Genomic DNA, 20,749 nt, shown 5'->3' with positions numbered 1-20,749 from the left:
AGTACTTACAACTCCACATGCCCAGCACTATTTTTATGAGAAAACAGTGTGATGTTCAATGCTGATGCCAAACACCTACTTTGTGATTTTCAGTTTGCTAAAAAATAGTGTGATGTTCAATGCTCACCAAGACCATCTTGAACCAACAAATTTAGAATGTGTGCACAACATCGGACAGGAAATAACTTTCCATCACAAAGCAACTTTCTATTTCTAGAAAATATCTCTCAAAAACCTTAAGCATGAATCATTATCCACTGAAATTGTAAACACCTTTCTCAAGGCCCCGCTCATTCAAACATTTATAGATAGCATCTGCTATATCAACCCCACGACGAGGTGGAGGAACATGGACAAAGTTGAGGACACGTTTTTGTAACTTCTAATTGGCATCTACAAAGTAATCAATTAGCATCATATATTCTATCCTTTGGTTTTGTGACTTCCAAAAGGTCAGTGGTTATGTTAATTTTGGAAATACCCTTTAAAAGATTCTTCAACTTCTTCTTTTGGTCCTTATACACAGCCATGCAGCCATTTTTTTACAGTCTTTCGAAAGATTTTCTCAAAAGAAGGATTACACATCTTCATCATGAAGTTAAAACCTTCATCTTCTACTATAGTAAATGGATGCTCATGTGTAAGCACCCTATGAGCAACCGCTTCCCTTTTGGAATGATCATACTTTGCAACAACACTAGGATCTAAAAGAGGACCTGCAATATCCACATCAACATTTGCATCTACTGGTTGGAAATTCAAAGTCATTTGTTGCTTACTCTGCTGCTCAGCATTCTTAGCCACTTTTCTTGGTATACATGATTTCAAATGCCAACTAAAGTGACTTGCCATCCCATTAATCTTATCTAGTTGTCGAGACACATGGTTCCAGTCTATTTGTGGCTCAGGTTGGAAGTAGTTTCTCATTCCACAAACTCCAGCCATTGAATTAATTTTGTTTTAACCCCCTTGTTTTTTTTTTTTATAAATTTGAAATTTAAACTCAACAATTTAAACTCAAATTTGAATTTTATTTATTTTTATTTTTTTCTTATTTTTTCCTTTTTTTTATTTGAAGTCTGAAATTTAATTTCAAATTTAGATTTTGAAATTTAAATTCAAATTTGATTTTTTATTTTTTTTGTTTCTTAATTTTTTATGAAATTCGAAATTTAAATTCAAATTTGGATTTTGAAATTAAACTTAAAATTTGAATTTTTAAATTTTTTTATTATTTTTTTAAATTTTTTATTTTTAGTTTTTGAAATTTGAAATTTAAATTCAAATTCAGATTTTGAAATTTAAAATCATAAAATTTAAATTCAAATTTGATTTTTTAAATTAAAAAAATGCAAGAAAATCAACCACACAGCCTAGGGGCGACCTAGGGTTTCCTAAACTAGTGGTTCAACCAATGTGAATCCTCTTAGGTTCACTTGGAATTACACAATTTCCTTTGGTTAGCCAGGTAAGAGGTGGGGATATGGGAGGCTCCCCTTGCTCTCGCAATGACCTAATTAAGTAATCACAAAACCCGCTTTGGTGTAGTCGTTTAACCTATTTCCTTAGACACCAACCATCGGTTATGGAAAGTAATTACAAGCTTTCCTAAAATTCAACACACCTTTGAACCAAGTGTGAGGCTTCCCTAAAGGATCTTGCTATCTAAATTTTAAATTAGGGTTTAGGGTAAACCGCACGTGAAGGGTGGTGATTTTTGGGCCAAGGAAGGGTGATGAAACCCCCACATTATCTTATTTAAGTTGGGTGCCCTTAAATGGATTAACGAAACAAAACAATCAAACAAAATGAATGCATCTAACTACAATGCATGAACAATTATTTCTAAAATGCAATTCCGCAATATAACATAAAGAATGAAATAAACTAAGCAAAAGAAGCAATTAAAATAAAAAGAAAGAAAACCTAACACTTTCACAACTAACAATGATAATTTCAACAATCAAATAAAACTATATGATGCATGCTCTAGAATATGAAATCCTAAATGTTGGAATGCAAATGCAAAATTTTTTATTATTTTATTATTTTTTGATTTATTTTTTTTGAAATTTGAAATTTGAAATTCAAATTTGAATTTAAATTTAAATTCAAATTCAAATTAAAAAATTTAAACAATTTCCTCTTTAACAATTAATTATTTTAAAGCACTAATAAAAAGGAAATTAAATAGGGCAACAAATAATTATAACAAGCAGAAAATAAAAGAAATAATTATGCTAAAAAGATTAACAACTACCAAAATAAAATCTAACAAGAAAATTGCTATTCTAAAAATTAAACCGAAAATAAAATAAGTAAAAAAAATGCGGCAATAAATAAATAAAATAAAATAAATGATTTTTTTTTGTTTTTTTATCTGAAATAAAATAAGAACACAAACCTAATCAGACAGAAATTCGAACAAGAAATTAAAATAAATAAAGAAAAATAGATTTAGAAACAAAATAGTAGAAAAATAATACAAAAAAATAAATCAAATCTAGAGAAAAAAAATTAATTAAAAATTCGAACATCAATATTCTACCAAAAAAAAGAGTTGAAAAATAAAAACAAAAAAATCCAAAATAAAATGGGACGACTACACTTGAAACACAATCCAATTTCTCTTCTCTTCTATTCTCTCCCGTAGTCCCGCAACACTCCGGTACCCCACCTTTCGCTATTCCGTCCTGTAGAATCAAAGAGAAACAAGAATTAAATTGAGATAACGGACCAAGTAATAAAACGAAAAAGAAAAAATAATGAAAGATATCTGGATTAAGCAAATAAATATTTATCTCCATTGCTTCCCTAGCAATGACGCCAAAAACTTGGTGTGTCCGGAAGCACATCATTAAACACTCCAAAACTCCAGTTTAAATATTTATAATTTTTACCATTTTTTAAACAACTACTAACGTAGTAAATGGTGAGAATGGGTCGTATCCATAGGGAAGCGAGGGAAAAATTATTACAAACATTAATCCGGGTAAAAGAATGCAAAGGGAAATTGTAGAATCATAAAACATTCATTAATTAAATTGGAATTAAAAAAAATGGAGTTTGAACACTGCTAAAAATAAAATATATAACAACAATAAATAAACAACATAAATTAAAAAAAAAGAAATCTGCAATTCGATCAGAGGTAGTAGTCTTCGAATCTCGCCGTTGACCCTCAAACTTCTCGAGCTAGGCCTTCCGTCTTACCTAGCTGAATTTCAGATTTGCAAAAAAGAAATAAAGTACAAATTAAATCTAATAAAAGTAAAATTTGCAGGAAGAAAATATAAGTTAGAAATTAAAGAACAGAAAGTAATTCTAAAACTAAAGAACAAATGGTTGGGATTCAAATCCAGAGGTGGTAGTAGTGGTGTTGGCGAACTGCAAGTAGGAACCCCTGCTCTTGCCTGGGTGTCCTCCTCTTACTCTATCCTTGAACTTTTCAAGATCAACCTTCTTTCTTACCTGAGTGAATTGACCAACCCCTTCTCTAGGCCCCCTGGGGTCCTTTTTATAGAGAATGGTGGATATAACTAGAATTAGAGAGAAAGAGGGGGCGACAACTGGGTTTTAGCAAAAATATGGGTGCCCTAGGGTTTAGAATGAAGGGCTAGGATGGATCTAGGGTGATCCTAAGGCTAAGAAGAGAAGGAGAGGTAGCCCAATATTATGTAGGGCTGAGATTTAATGGCTAAAGGTTAAATGGTGATGATTAGAAATTAGGTGGCTCCCTATGGTTATAATGCTAAAAGGAGAGTGCCCTATAATGGACGGTGGAGATTAAAAGGGATGGAAGGTGAGAATTTAGTAGTTAGAGGCGGCTAAGATTTGTTAAGAGTGAAAAGAATGGGTTAAGAGGTGCGCTAGGATTTGTTAAGGCGTGGGGAGCATGCTAATACAGTATTTAGCAGCTAGGAGGAGCCCTCCTGCTTTCAGTTTTTCACAAAAACACCCCCTCTGCCAACTGGATTTCACACCAGCTTGCCAAAATTTGCATTTCAGCCATGAAAATTTCCAAGTTTTCCCCAGAATTTGCACAGAAACCCTTAGAGGCCACAACATTGCATTTAACTGGAAAAATGACACATCTTGACTATTTTAAGGCCGAAAATACCCTTGAATTGATGCCCTTAAGGCATCAAAATGCAGAGTTATCATGTACCTTTTGTGGTAGGAGTGGTAATGTGATTGCTTGCATTGTTTGTTATTTGACTAACCTCATTTCGAAAAGAGTCATCAGTAGTGTCAACCATGATGAGATTGATAAGGGAAGAACCGGATACATAATAAGGGAGTAAGGGTCCTATAGAGGTAGAGGGAATATTTGTTGATAATATGTTGTGATCATGGATAGGGGATGATGGCATTCATACACAAAAGGAACTTGTTATGAAAATTTCTCTAATAAGATTTAACCTATTTTGATAAAAATAGGTCATCCAACAACATAGAAACACATCAGTTTTAAGTTGACATATGTGTTTCTCTTTTTTGATAAATATACTTGAGATTTAAGTTTTGAGTTCAATTCTTTTAAGGATATTTCAGCATTCTAAAAAGTTTCAAACACCCAAAATTAAATATATTTTTTCATAGATAAGCTACATTTTTCCTAAAAATTCCATAATAAAGCATTTTAAATCAAATCAAAAGGGTTTAGATAAGCTACATCTAACAGGAATGATAGTTGGAACTGGATTCCATAAGACATACATAATTCTTAAAGAAACTTGGCATTCAGTAAAAAAAGGGTTTAGGGATTATTTAAGTTACTTGACCTTTTTTCTTTGGTTGGTTGGAATGAGATTCTTATTTTCAAAGTGGGATACTAGAATGACCATTCTCTCAAATAGGAGAATGCCATTCTACTGAGAATGGGAATTGAAATCCCATTCGGCCTAACCAAATGGTTAGAATTAGAATGGGCAATTTCAGTTCAGATTCCAACCCCCCTTTTCCTTCAAACCAAATCCACCCTTAATTCTTACAGAAATTTTGGAGGTATTACTTTAATCCAACCCAGCCCTATTCATTCAAAGGCTATACAACTATGAAAAATTCTTATGGGAAACTTGATTGTTTTCCATAAACATTTTATATATTGAAACCAAAATAGAAAAATATCAAAATTTATGATAAAAACCATTCATTTTCTTCACTTCAGTTTATGAGAGAACAAAATAACCGTAACCAAGAGTAAAATAAAAGAAAAAGTAGCCATGCATGAAGATATGGTTAAATTGTCAGTCGGATATGCTATTTAGTCCTTGGTAAGGGTGCCTCAAACATTCAAACTCACTTATGACATGTGTTTTATGTGAGGGTGATCATTTTGTTAGTAAAATGAGTTAAGTGGCAAACCTTGTACAAATTTAATTTGTTACAATGGGAGACAACTTTCTAACTGAAAAATGACTTGTAGTAAATCAGAATGAATGTTATTATTCTTTAACTAATCAAGAAAAAGAAATTATAAACTGAAAACATGGCATGGGCAATCATTCGCCCCTTTTGTGAAGTCAAAGGAATCTCAAAACATAAAAAATGAAAAACATTTTATAATAAAAAACAACTAGAAACAAATCAAGAAAAAAAACTAACTATACTAAAAATTACAGAGGAATCTGTAAGATGAATCGAAATCACATAAGTCCCTGTAGAAGCCATAAGATTACAGATGAATGGTTGAACCTAAAGGTCCTACAGTAAAAATTATATATTTCAAATACCTTTTTAATGGTGTTGATGCAACTTGCAAGATGAACCGAAATCACAAAGTCCTTGTAGAAGCCATAAGTAAAAATTATATATTTCAAATACCTTTCTAGGGCTTTTGAGCTTGTCGCAGTGATTTGTAGGTTTGTTGCAGAGTCGCAGATCGTAGGTAATCCAGTAATCCTCTTCGGCGTCTTCACTTGTTGCACACTCGCACTGTTCAGTGCTCTGACTTTTTGTATTTTCAGTCTTCTCATCTCACTTTTCAAACTAATTCGGTAGTTCAAGACTTCAAGTTTCAATCAAATGAGGGTTTTTTCTTTCCCTCCCATCCCATATATTACACAGTAAGAAAATCTAAAATACAATAGGGACCACAATATAAGTGTGTGTACATCAATAAAATTAAATATAAATCATATAATTATATACATGGTTTTTAAAGCCGACTCAGTGACCGAATCGATCAAGGGTTCAGTTAACGGGTTGAATGGTTTGACCGTTCAAACCAAATGCTCAACCCATTTTGACAAAAAAAATAAAAAAATAAAAAATGCCAAAACTGTTCGAACGGTTAACCACCCAGTTCAGCTGTTGAACCAGTCCCCATTTTTTCAGTCCGGTTTTGAAAAGCATGGCTATATAAGCTACCCATGTGGGGCTCACCTCAGTCCCTCAGCCCTCCCAACTAATTCAGATTAGCTATTGTGATGGCTGTGTAGTAGGCTGCGGAACTAATGCTAGCCATAAAATGTAAATAAGAGAATGAATGATTATAGGCCATATGTATTTTATGACTGCCGTTTCCCTTTCAAGACCTAGTTGAAAGTGCTTAAAATAAGCACTTATTTGGACCAAGACCACACTATTAAGCACTTGAATAATAAGCTCAAATTTTAAGCTTTTTTAAAATACTTAAACAATTCAAAATTTTTCTATCAAAATTGTCCCCATTTATTATTTAATTTTTCAATCATGCCTTTTGAAGGTAAAAACGTGGGGTTTGAAACATCAGGCTTTATTCTCCTATGCCAACTAGCGGCCCGATCAATGTTCTTCTCCAAAGACTTGCGTAGGGTTGGAGACATCAAGTTTTGTTTACCTATCTTCAATACCAAATAACTTGTGTAATGTTTGAAGCATTTTTTATAAGATGGAAACAAATCCCTACTTATAGCGGATGAAGAGGGTGACTGACATTCTCTCCTTTGTAAGTCAAATCGGTCCAATGGCGTCGTCGAGTTAATAGAGGTAGCAGGAAAGACCGAGAGCTCCACAGGCCAAGACAAGGATGGAGTAGTCAACTTGTCGCCGCTCTTGGCTACAGATGGAACAGCTAGTGGCACCACCGGTGGTTTCCTGTACTGGAACGGGTGACATGTTGCTCGACAATCTCTGATACCTTAAGCGAGGGAAAAGAGAGAGAATCCACCACCCACATAAGTTTAAAAAATTTAAGGTATTTTTTGAAAATTTGGAAGAAAATGAAAAAAAAAATCACAAAACGCCCAATATGAAGGAAATGCTTATAATAAGCATCTGAAAAAGTTAAGTGTCAAATGAAGGCCCGTTTGATTCGCAATTGGATTGGAATCAAAATAATCTATTCCCATGATCAGTTTAGTTCAAACATGAATGAAAACGAGAATGGAAATTGGAAATTTCATTTTTCAAATTAGAATGAAAATGAGAATGCGATTTTATTCCCTCAAATGAAAGAATGTCATTTCAATAAAAATAGGAATGGGACAGTTGAAATCAGAATAACCCATTGAGATTCTGATTCCAAATCCCTATTCCCGTGAACTAAATCGAGTATAAGTACTTATTTGAACTTGGCGGCTTGGCGTATGTTAGATTAGGCCTGACCCAATTTTGAACTCGGCCCAAAATGCTACATTCAACTCAGTATTCTTCAATTAACCTAGTTAAACTAGCAAAGAGAATAATGTTAACCTGAGCCCAGCCCCGACTCGATATTGGTATTGGACCCTATTCTAGGTCCTAGCCTCTGGTGGCAGCCTAGGATAGTCAGGGATATTCCAAGCTGACGTCTATTCTTGTTATTGTCAATGATGACATGTAATGAAAATCTTATTGTCTAAGCAGAACATCATCCTTTATTCAAGATTACACTAGTTTTGTTAAGTCCACTTTTAGTATCTTCATCCACTTCATTTCAACTAGTAAACTGCAGTTTTAGACTTTTAGCCTCTTCATCCACTTCATTTCAACTATTAAAGTGCAGTTTTAGACTTTCTCCATCCACTTCATTTCAATTATTTAACTAGTAAATAATAATGATGGTGCGCAATCCGACCGGTCCTAGCTGTCAACGATCTTGCCTCGGGCTGGAGCAGAAGGTGCCTTAAACGGAGGAGAAAGCGAGTAATCTCCGGGGAAAAATCCGGTGAGAATGCTCCAAAGCTCAAGTTAGTATTTCCTCAAAGGCAAGATAAAACCAGATGGCGCAAAGTTATCACATACCTCTCTTCTTGGGGGGAAGGGGGCCTTTTATAACCACTTCGCGCACTCACTCCCAAACTTCTGTCAGGTCGGGTATGATTACCTCTGCGCTCCTGCCAGTTCGGGTGTCATCACCTCTGTTGGGGCAGAACCGCCACTGCTCTCTTTGTTGAAGTCGTCTCTGTAACTGGAGATGGCAGTGGCAGGTGGCCGTTGAAGTGCGATTGTCAAGCGTCATATCCCAAGTCAATCAGGTGCACCGCCTCAGAATACGAACTCCTTCGGTGTCAGGTATGGTACGGTTGTTCAGTTCGACGTCCTGGGGGCGAAGTGCTGGAGTGGTGTGCGAGGTGAAGTCTTGAGTTCGGATAGAAGTGTGGCTCGAACTGCCATGGGGCGGGCCAGTTCGGGTTGTTGCCCTTTGTGTTCGTAAGGCTCAGGGTCTAAGGGAGAGCTCGGGCTCCTTGTGGGGAGTTCGAACCGTGGGTTCCTCTTTTCGGAGCTCGCGCCTTGGGCGTACTGTTGTGTCGAGCTATTGCCTTTGCCACGTGTTGAGTGGTTACGAGGTCGGGCCAAATCTTCCTTCATCAATTGCCCCCCACTCCTCGCGCAAAGGGACTTGCCCTGACGCGGGGAGTTCGCGAGGTGGCGGGTGGATTTGACCCGTACTTTGAACTGGTCTGACTGATAGCGAGAAGTGTGCGTTCGTCAGGATTTTTTCGGGTTTCTCGAGCGCCAAAAAAGTCGGGAAATGCGCCAATCTGTCTATAAATGCTGACAGACGTGACAGCGTGCGTTTATTTCAAAATTTAAAAAATGCGCTGCTGGAAGACGTGACAGCGGGCGTCTTTTCAAATTTGAAAAAATGCGCTGCTGCCGCCTTTAACGCGGGGAGACGTGCGCTGGCGCTCTTTCAGTTTCAAAAGACGTACTGCCAGTCACGTCTCGGTCTCAGGAGACGTGCGGTCAGCGCGACTGCGAGCCGTTGGATTTGCTTTGATCAGAACCGTTGATTTTCGGTTACTGTGGGTATAAATAGTGGGGGACCTCAGTCGCTTTGTCATTCTCCTACATTTTGTTTCTTGAGCTCGCGTCCAAGTTTCAACTCGCGTCCAAGTTTTTAGCTCGCGTTCAAGTTCCCGTAGTCCATTTGCTTTTTTTCGGGTGAGTACTTTCCTGGAATCCTTCTCCTCTCGATGTCTAACTCGGATAGCTCAGACAGTTCTTCGAGGGGGTCAGATGTAGGTTCTACGAACCGAGCTGCATCCCCCGACAACCCTAGTGAACTCGAGGTAGAGCTCGAGGAAGAGTTCGAACCCATAGGCCGAGTCGCCTCGGGTAGTTTGGCGTTCTCCTCCTGTCGAGGTCGGACGTTAGACAAGTTTGGGCCCTCGACCATGACGCCTGAAGGGCTTCACTCCCTTATTACCCAGTTCAATTTGCCTAGGGAGTACACCTACTTTATACCCTCGGGCAATTTCCCTTGGGAACACGGTCCTGATGAGATTGTGATATTCCGGGAGCAGCTCGTTGCTGGGTTGCGCTTGCCTTTCCACCCCCTCATTGTCGAGGTTATGAACCACTTCGGCGTTACTGTCGGCCAGCTTCACCCGAATTCTATTCGTGAGTTGGTGGGGACAATCTCTCTATTTTGCGAACAGATCTTGCCTTTAGACCTGGAGATATTTTCTTCCATTCTAATGCTTAAGAAGCAAGCGGGTTCCCTTCCCGGGCGTAGGCGGGCGTATTACCTGTTTCCTCGCCCGGGGTTTAAGTTTTTACACGATCTTCCCAACAAGGTCCCAGCGTGGAAACGGGACTACTTCGGGGTGCGAAGTGCATTGGGGTGGCCGTTCCAAACCGGGTGGGGGATGGCTGCCCCTGATGCCGGTGTTACGCTTGATAGGGAGACGGCGAAGGGCCTCCGGGAATGGGCACGGCTTGGGCTAAAATGCCACCATTATTTGACAGAGGCCAAGCTCATCGAGGCCGGTCTGAGTTCGGGTAGGTTCCTTACTCAGAGGCTTGCCTTTTGTTTTGCTTTCTGTTCTTTCGTTTTTCTGATGCCAAGCTCTTTTTGCAGGTGCGATAGACGCAGAGAAGACTCGTGGTGGAAACTTGTTTTACGCCATGAAGAGGAGGAAGCGAGTCGCCAAACGAACTCGTGCCGAGCTGCCCCGGGTTGCGGAGCTCGAGGTACTGGACTACCCATCAATGGATCCGCCCAAGGAGCCCGAGATGGCCCCTCTAGTACAAGAAGCGGCAGGGGCCCTTTACGCCGAGGCTACTTAGACGTGGGCTCCCGCTTACTCTGAGTCTGCTTATACGCGAGCTGGGCCTTCAGGTTCGGGAGCCCAAAGCGAGTTCAAGAGCGTGTTGTCGCCGAACCACGCACTTCAGAAGAGTAGGGAGGCCATTTACCTTGAGGAGGTCACGACATGGACCAAGCTTCCTTTGAACCAGGTAGCTTGTCGTGCTGCCACTCATGCCATGATGGTAAGTCAGCGATTTCTTGTCGGGCTCTTTGCTATTATCTTTCTTGCTATCGTTTTGTTGATCATTTGTTATTTTTCCTTTTGGTAGGTGAATTCTTCTATCCATGCCTTGACAACCCAAGTAGAAAGGAACTCAAGGCGGGCACAAGCTGCCGAAGAGGCTTCCCGCGCTGCCGAGGCAACTTCTTGAGCTGCTGAGGCGACTTCTCGTACTGCACAGGCCAGGCTAGCGAGATCTCAGAGAGATACCGAGGCCATGGGAATTGTGGTGAGGCATATGACGGACCTGAGGCTAGATTTGCAGTATCAGGTTGAATACCTTCAAGAGGATATTAGAGAGAGGACAAAAATCTTTTCTCAAAGCATCGAGGATGCCAAGAAGAAGGCCGTCAATGAATATATTACCTCGTCGCGCTGCCTTTTGATGGTATATATATATATATATATATATATATATATATATATATATATATATATATATATATATATTTTTGAAAATGTACACTCCCACTCGTGCGGTCTAAGGTCCTTGTTAGCTCGACATTCTAAATATATATATATATATATATTTTACACTCCCACTCGTGTGGTCTAAGATCCTTGTCAGCTCGACATTCTAGCCTTAAGGCTCTAGTAACAACTTAGTCCACTTCGCTTGGTAATCTATAGATAGTATTGTCTCAAATTAACGACGTTCCATGCTCGCAATAATGCTCAGAATACTTGTTTGCCCTCTAAAATTTCGAACTCATATCCCCCCGAGCGCTCGTATCACTAATACACCTATCTACTTAGTTTTGTTGCAAGTATCACTAATACACCTATCTACTTAGTTTTGTTTTTATAACGATTTATCTTTTTAATATACCTTTTTTTATTCATTTATCATAAAAAATATAAGATTTAAAAAGAAAGAATGCATCTTCATTTGTACTAGTGAAAATGCATCTTCATTCGTCTACCGTTGATTCGTTCCATAATCCATAGCCAAGATCCAAGAAGAAAAAGGGAATGGATTACTTCTTTCAAATATAAAAAACTATACATTATTTATTCATTCAAAGTATCCATGATTTAGGAATATGCTACCGAGCTTTCATATATTACTAAAACTGAGCTTGCGCTACTAATATAATCTCGATCAACAACCTGCTTGTTGTGCTTACATAGTGACAAAATTGACAATTGAAGTAGCTCATGCTACTGTCAAAACATTGTCCCTAGAACCTAATTCCCAAACTTAATGGGCCGCAGTCAAGCCCAACCCAATTTTTATACGTTTGAACCCGAGTCCCACTAGCATGCCCCAGATACTGAATTCACCTATTCAGCTATTCTATTGGGCTTATTGAGCTCAATCTTGTCCGGGACTCCGGCCCTTTTCTTCAGTTGGGGTCATCAGAGACTCTGAATCTGAGCTTTTTGTTTTTGTGCGTTTATTCCTTCAAATAGTACAAAGGGTCATATATCGTGTGGTGATGCTCAGGTTTTCATATCATATCTACATCATCATCAGAAGTTGAATCTCACTCTTCCTAATATTTAAGGGTCCCACAATACATGTATCATGTTAGAAAGTTGCAAATAAAATTGTACATTTTTACTAAAAAGAAAACAAAAGATTCGACAGACAGTCTGCACGATGGATTGGCCTGTTGCTTGATTTCCTCTGCAGAAGCATACAAAAGAGACCATATCCATCCATAAATTAAAAGAGGTATGTGCACTTGTGCAGTGAGGCCGAGGACACGCTACACTACAAAGTACAAATTGTTTACTATATATCATGAACATCATGTGGGAGAGTGGGAGTGGGACTGTTCAGTCACTTGCTTCTGCACAAATTTCATGCAGAAGTTGCAATCCAGTTTTACATGAAGCAGAACCACCTAAAAGGCTGAAACTAACCCAATATGATATCGTGGCCTAAATTAAGAACCTGCTAACCTTTCTGTATTTAAAGGTCCATATATGAGTTCTTATTATTTGGGTCAGACCCAACAAGGGAAGAAGATAGAAGATAGAAAGAGATAATTGATCTAGGAAACTTTATTTGAGATTTAAGCAATTGTCTAGAAACAACAAACTAAGCTTTCTCAAATACCGAAGTCGTTGCTTCTTCTTCCTCTTTCATCAATGTGTAGAATTGGGGTCGTTTTTGTGGTCTAATTCAAGAGGCGGATTGTGGTGGTCCATAGGAAGCTTTATACGCCCAAGCGAACCAGCAGGAACAAGCTTCAGATTCTCGCAGTTGCATATCTCGATCATGAATCCATCTGGGTCATTAAAGAACAACTGATCAATGCTCGTGTTATCTTTATCTTCTACTGTTTGCTTTATATATTTTATGTTCATATCTTTAAGCTTCTGCTCCATGGCATCCATGTCTTCACACTGCAAGATGAAGAGAACTGTTAAACATGTTTTAGTCTTCTGATCGATACCCATCTCTCTCTCTCTCAAATCAATATCTGCAGGACCTGAAACGAGACATGATTGTCCATGGGGTCGAGGTGGTCAGTAGAATCAGGCAACCCGTCCTCATCTTTCGCTTGTATCAAGTGAATCCCAACGCCATAATTGAACAACCTGTACAAGACACATCTTTAACAAAACACCCAGAAGAAAGAGAGCTCGAGATCCCAAACGCCATGTCGATGAGCACTTACTTACCAAGCACCGTCGAAATCAAAGGCTGGTGGACGTTCAATCAACACGAACCCAAGAACCTTCACGTAGAAATCCACCGAATCCTTGACAGACCTGCAGAGCCTTGATAAGTGATTAATCGCCATGAGAGGGAATGGATGCTCCTCTGACTTATCTTCCACGTCTTCTTCTCTCTTCTCTACCATCTGCGCCATGTCTGTGTACCAGCTGAAATCTCCAGGCTAAGCCGGGGTAAAGCTAGATTGGTTAAAAAGACGATAACAAAAGTTGATACTAGTGAGTAGTAACCGTGTTGTCGAGACAAATTGACACGTTCTATGTGCATGGTTACACTGTAACTCTTGGGCTTGAGAATATATTGACACGGTTGCGACGTTCGCACACGCTGGTACCTCAGCAGTCGACACGATTGCTCTCACAGGCGGTGGCACTGTGGCAGCGCTTCAACTTCAAGAGTTGACCTAACCAGGTTCATTCCTGATAATGAGTTGAGTTCATTTTGGGCCAATGATAAATTCTGGCCCACTTTAAGATCTAGGCCCAATGGAAGACGGGCTTACTCTGAATCCAGTTCCCAGTTTCGGACCAGGTTGAACTTGTGTTCTAGGCGTCATGGCTCGGGCTAGGTTGCTTCTTGATGGGTCCAACGTTCTCTGTACCCCGTCAGGCCCATGGATCAAAAATGTATTGGACATGTATTGTGCATACCCTGCACTAAACCAACAAGATTTGAATGTAGACAGCAGACAGGATTGTCTGGTTTGGATTCTCAGAGGACTTCATCTCAATTAATGTGTAAGATATGGATAATCAGATGTCACCTTCAGCTGCAATAGGTTTCCCAACCTTCCACTTTCCGCCCAATTTTGTTGATAGCTGCACCTAGCAAGCTCAAACTAAGGTTTATAATTTTACCGGAATTTCATTCTAGTAGAGTAAATTAAAATCACCATATATCAGTTAAAAAAACTACTAGATGGGATTTTGACATTTCACTAAAATTTCAGCTTATTTTTGGTAAATATATTGGATTGTAATTAATAAAATGATTAAAACAAGAACAATAAACAACAATATATTAAGCATCTTTTAAAGTGTTTGTTTTTTTTTCAGAAAAATGAATTATTTATGTATATATCCATGTATATTTATATACATGTACATGTGTATATTCATATGGTCCCCAAATTTTATTTTCGGTGGAGGGGTGGTAAGCATTTTATTTTATTCAAATAAGAAATATGAAGCATGTAATACAGGTGAAAGATCCTTGGCCTTGCTCTACACAACTCAAAAAAACTTTGCTTCCAATCCAAGAGAGAATATTAGGTTTCCCTTTATGTGGACTTGCATCTATAACTTAAAAAAAGTCCAAAATAGTAATAATAATAATAACATTAAAAATATACAATAATATGTTTCATGAAGATATCCCTTTTCTATGATAAGCAGACAGACCCATATGGTCCCTCAATTTTAGGCAGTTACTTTATGCATTCAATGGTTGCATAGGCAACAGAGAATCAGAGATCTATGTCATACAAGAATGCTTCATTGGAAGGTATCTTGCAGTCGATAAAGGCTAAACTTCTTTTTGCCAAGTCACACTTTCATTTTTGTGAAGCTTCTCAGCAGAGCAGATCATGTGCCAAAAGAAAACAGTATTAGATCCTTTCTCTTTTTTTCCTTCTTCTCAGGCTTTAATAGCTGGCATTGCAAGATGAAAAGACCGTTTTATGGTGGCCCACCAAGCTAACATGGATAGAAAGTGCATTTGGGCATCTATCTTACAAGGGGCCCATTGGGTTTAAGCTGGTCCATATTGCTCAGTGTATAGTGCATTGTCATTGTAAACGCAGCTTTCTTTTAAACCAGAAAAGCCATAAAAAATTGGCTCTATGTTGCTGAAATTTTGCCTCATAGAGAAGGATGACACAAGTAGACACCACCACTCTACATGCAACTCACATGCAATGGACATCGGAGTAGCAATAGGATAATTGGTTTGCTTTCTTTGCAACAAGCACTACCTCTTGTCTGACTTGAAGTAAAGAAAAAAAAGACAATTTTGGCTCTCCCCATGCTCATCACTTTATAAACAACATTAGGGGTGCAAATGGCTTCGGATCGGATTCCAATCACCCCTATCTGATCCGATACATATATTTGTTATTTATTTATTTATTTATAAATATATTTTTATAAATTTGTTATATTATTTATTTTTTTCTATAAAAAACATGTATATATATATATATATATATATTGATGAAACTAATTAAAAATACTTGTATTTTTTGTTTTTACTTTATTTAAATTATTAGTATATTTTATTCTTTTATTTTAATAATTTATTAAGTTTTAAACAAAACAAGTTAGATCAGATCAGATATGAAGATCCAACTTAACGATAGGATTCGAATTCAAATTAAGTCCTGCATGAACATTGTCGGATCAAATTCGAATATATCATGATCTGAATCCGGTCCGATCCATTTGCATCCCTAAACAACATGAATATACTCTTTCATCATATGCTTGGGTCTCATCTTATGTTAATTTGCAGGCTAGCTCGTGCTCCCCTTCAAAACAAGATCAATACAATAATAACTATTAAATAAACCTTATATAAATACAGAGAAGTGGGGCAAGTTGCTTGAGGGGTTAATCTTAATCCAAGTACAAACCCAACTTGATTTATGTTGACAATTTTTAATCCTAACCCTAATAATGTAAGAACAACCCTATTTTTATATAGGTTGGGTTGGTTTCCAGATTGCAGGGATGGAGATAGAGCAGAGTGAACGTGAAGTCCACTGGCCATACCAGTATAGGGATGTAATTAAATGGATTGGATTCGGCTGATGGTTGAAATTTTAAATTCTAATTTGATATTAGTGATATTAAATGAATTCAGGTTTAATACAATTCTACTCTATTGTCATTAAAATACAGAAAAAAAATTAAAAAACTGATTATTTTTAACTTATATAAATATAGAATATTGTATCACATATAATCGGACTCCAAGTTTTATTAGACCGAGTGGGGTCAAATCCTCATTAAATTTGATTACTAAATGGATGTGGGTTCTAACATACAGAAAATGGTTCTATGTTGCTGAAATTTTGCCTCATAGAGAAGGATGGAATAAACACACTACCACTTCACATGCGATGTACACGTTGGAGTAGCAAGAGGATAATTGGCTTGCTTTCTTTATAACAAGCACGACCTCCTGTACTGACAACAAGTTTGTGCTCCCGCAAAACAATAACAAGTTTGACTCTCCCTATCATATATTTATTAGCCTCATCTTATGTTCATTTTCAGTCTAGCTCGTCAAGTGCTGCTCCCCTTTGATTTCAAAACAAAATCCATACTACTAAACAAAATATAAATACAATTTGCAAATAATTGGATGAAGTTTGGTTGAGGGAACAGTCTTAATCGAAGTACCCAACTTGAATTAATACTTGTTTTAAGTTGACGATAGTTTTCAACGCTAACCTTTTTTTTTTTTTTTTTTATAAGCCCGAAGGCAATTTCATTGATTTAAATCTTTCAACAGTACAGGCGTAAGAAATGGCGGAGAAACAGACTAGGTATTTGGTCTGGAAATAGTACAAGCATGTTTTGTCAAACAGTGAGCAACAGAATTACCCGTACGATGAATGAAGGAGATATGGAACTGATCAAACTCAAGCAGCAACTTCCTGCAATCGGCCAAAACATGATGTAGAGATCGGTCCAACAGGAACTTAGCAATTTGCTGAGCATCTCCTTCAACCCAGATCAACCTAATTCCTTCGTCAATAGCCAGCAACAAACCTTCCCTAACTGCTAAAGCTTCCAGAACTTCTGGGTGATTACGAGGCACATTAACAGCCCGACCCAAGAAAAATTCTCCTTTATGATTTTGAAAGACAACACCAAGGCCGGATTGAAACTCATTGGAAGCCCCATCAAAATTAATTTTAATCTGGGATGTCTAAGGAGGCATCCAGGAGATGGGAAAATTTGAGGCCGGACCCGCAATCACGTGATTAGCAGCTTCCTCTAGCTTGGCAAGTTCAGCATACTGGGCCGACGCCCGAATGATAATACTTTCAGGAATAAAAGGATCCCCACTTATAAGGGACTTGCATCTGGCCTTCCAAGCATTCCACATTAAGATGGCCCCAAATCTAAACATGGCTTTGTCATTATTTTTCCACAGCAACAACAACCACTCATCCAACCCCCTGACTAGCCCAAAGTCCATTTTTGAGCCCAAATGGCATGGTGGGACAAAGAAGAAAACGATGATTTATTGTCTCCGGCCCCAAACCACATAGAAAACATATCTCGTCCAATTTAGGAGCATGTCTAGCCATGGCAGCACTGGTTGGTAAACAATGGTTCAAACATCTCTAAAGAAAGATGAGAACTCGAGGAGGTAACTTACAACAACTCCAAAACTCTTTCCAAGAGACATCGGGGAAAGCCCATCCACTATTAGAGGAACACGCCTCCTCACCAGTCACCACATAAAAAGCGATATGCTGATGAACAAGTGAGATGGCCTTTAGGAGAGTGTGTCCATCACAAGCGAAATCTGGGTTCAATGATAGGGGAGTACGAAATATAGTTTCCATGGTATCAGCATAAAAAAGAGCATGAATCTTAGAAGAGCACGAGCGACCAGTGGATGGATCAATGAGTTCAGCAACCCTTTTCACCCCCAAGGTCGGAACAGATTGTGCATGAGGTGAGATGGGCCTGTCAAGCCAAGGATCTTCAAAAATTTTGACACTCCAACCATCCCCAATCAGAATTCTGCACCCCCCCCCCCCCCCCCCAACAAGCTCTGTCTACACTCCAGCATAGCACACCAAATGAACGAAGAGTGGTTGTGGTTCTTGGCTGCCCAGAAAGACTTTTTATTCTTTAAGTATTTTGCAGTAAGAACCCGGGCCCATAATTTTTGGTTCTTAGTAAGGAATCTCCAAGCAAGTCTCATCAACATTGCAGAATTCTTCACCTCCAACCGTTTGAAACCCAACCCCCACCAATGGCCTTGGGCTTTAAGAAGGAGTTCCAAGCTTTCAGATAAAAAACTCGTTTTTCGCCTGTGCTCCCCCACCAGAAGTCCCTGGCAAGCTTCGAGATCTGGTTGCAAATGCTAATAGGGAGTTTATTTATTGCCATATGGAATGCCGGTATGGCATTGATTGTTGACTTAATGAGAACCTCCCTTCCAGCATGAGATAGGCAGTTCGCCTTCCATCCGTGCAGCTTAGATTGGATTTTATCTACCAAGATTCTCTCCTCCTTGCATTTAACAGCAGAAAACCCCCCAAATATTTGTCCTTTGGTTTCATAAACTGCACTCCAAGAACCCCTGCAAGCAGGGACCTCAGCCTACGATGAGAGTTTTTACTAAATAAAATTGATGATTTTCCAAAATTAACTCTTTGACCCGAGAAACGATAGAAGGAATCAAATGTCTATTTGATACAACTTATTTCCTGGGGGTTACTTCAACCAAATATCAAAATGTCATCGGCAAAGAGGAGATGATTTACCTTACAAGAACCCCTACCAAAGTTGAGACCCTTAAGCTGACCGAGCTCCAACTGATGCACCAACATTCTGGAGAGGACATCAATACAAAGATTGAACAGATAAGGGGAGAGAGGGCAGCCTTGTCTTAGCCCCCTCCCCAGCCGGATTATCGGACCTAAATCTCCAGTTAGAGAAACACGCATATTTGTAGTGGAGATACAACCCCTGATAATGCTTCGAAAAGAAGATGGGGAACCTCGTTGGCTGAGAACCCAATTGATAAAATTCCATTCCATCTTATCGTATGCTTTGGAGAGATCTAATTTCAAAGCAAAGCAGCCCGTTCTACCCTTCATGTTCCTTAAACTGTGAATAGCTTCTGCAACAATAATGCGGTTATCATGGATACAACAGCCTGGGGTAAAAGCATTCTGGAAAGGCGAAAGTAGGTGATCCATCAACGGTTTAAGCCTGTTAACAATGATTTTGGCGATCACCTTGTATGGGACATTCATTAAACCAATTGGTATGAGATCACCCACAAATTCAGCCTTCTCACTTTTCCGAATGAGGCAAATGATGGTATCATTCACTTCACCAATCCTATTAGGATTTTAGAAGAACTCCTTAATATATGTCGTGAACTCTCCGCCAATTTCATCCCAACACTTTTGATAGAAAAGAGTAGTGATGAAGGAAGATTTGGCCCGACCTCGTAACCACTCAACACGTGGCAAAGGCAACAGCTCGGCACAACAGTACGTCTAAGGCGCAAGCTCCGAACTCCCCGTAAGGAGTCCGAGTTCTCCCTTAGGCCCCGAGCCTTGCGAACACAAAGGGAAACAACCCGAACTGGCCTACCCCACGACAGTTCAGACCACACCTCTATCCAAACTAAAGACTTCACCTCGCACACCACTCTAGCACTTCGCCTCCAGGACGCCGAACTGAACAACCGTACCGTACCTGACACCGAAGGAGTCCGTATCCAGGGGTGATGCACCTGACTGACTTGGGATCTGACGCTTGATAGCCGCACTTCAACCGCCACCTGCCACCGCCATCTCCAGTTACAGAGATGGCTCTGACAAAAAAAGCAGTGGCGGTTCTGCCCTAGCAGAGGTGATGATACCCGAACTGGCAGAAGCGCAGAGGTAATCATACCCGACCTGACAGAAGCTTAGGAGTGAGTGCGCGAAGTGGTTATAAAAGGCCCTCTACCCCCCAAGAACAAGGTATGTGAACTTTGCGCCATCTGGTTTTATCTTGCCTTTGAGAGAATACTAACATGAGCTTCGGAGCATTCTCACCGGGTTCTTCCCCGGAGATTACTCGCTTTCTCCCCCGTTTCAAGCACCTTGTGCTCCAGCCCGAGGCAAGATCGTTGACAGCTAGGACCGGCCGGATTGCGCGCCATCAATTGGCGCCGTCTATGGGAACGCTTCTAAAAGCCTCCTTCTAAAACTCTCATAACCACTTTTTTCCAAAAAACCCCAACACTCATGGCTTCTTCCAGCAATGCCAGATGTGGCACGGAGATGAACACCACCGGGGAACAACTTCAAGTCCCCGTGGTGTGCATCGGACAGTTCACCATCCCCCTTCCGGTGGATGGGATCCCCAACCTGAATGCGCCACGAATAGTGGCGCCCGTAAACCTTCCTGCCATGAACGTCCCCTTTCCTCTCCCTGTCGAAACAACCTTTACTGAACCAACTGCTGTCCCACTGGCGACCAGCCAGAACCAGTTTGATGACCTGATGCAATGCATGCGGGCAATGCAAGCCCAAATGCAACAATTCCAGCAGCATAAGCTCCAGCAGCATAAGCTCCAGCAGCACCAAGTACTG

General features: G+C 39.4%; 1 protein-coding gene across 1 annotated transcript; it reads right to left on the bottom strand.

Annotated features, from left to right (window-relative positions):
* Positions 1–12,703: 12,703 nt before the first annotated feature.
* On the bottom strand, positions 12,704–13,662 carry GLYI8 (Lactoylglutathione lyase / glyoxalase I family protein). The gene is made up of 3 exons (XM_088955366.1): positions 13,356–13,662; positions 13,163–13,271; positions 12,704–13,076 (listed from the first exon to the last, which is right to left on the bottom strand). The coding sequence occupies exons 1-3, from the start codon at positions 13,544–13,546 to the stop codon at positions 12,816–12,818; spliced, it is 561 nt and encodes a 186-aa protein (XP_088811492.1). The 5' UTR covers positions 13,547–13,662; the 3' UTR covers positions 12,704–12,815.
* Between the last annotated feature and the right edge of the window lie 7,087 nt (positions 13,663–20,749).

This window comes from Nelumbo lutea, chromosome 7 (assembly GCF_056320005.1).
Source record: "Nelumbo lutea isolate HS-2025 chromosome 7, American lotus-T2T, whole genome shotgun sequence".
Taxonomy (NCBI): Eukaryota; Viridiplantae; Streptophyta; class Magnoliopsida; order Proteales; family Nelumbonaceae; genus Nelumbo; species Nelumbo lutea.
The sequence above is the reverse complement of the archived record's forward strand: the minus strand, read 5'-3'. Positions and strand labels throughout refer to the sequence as shown.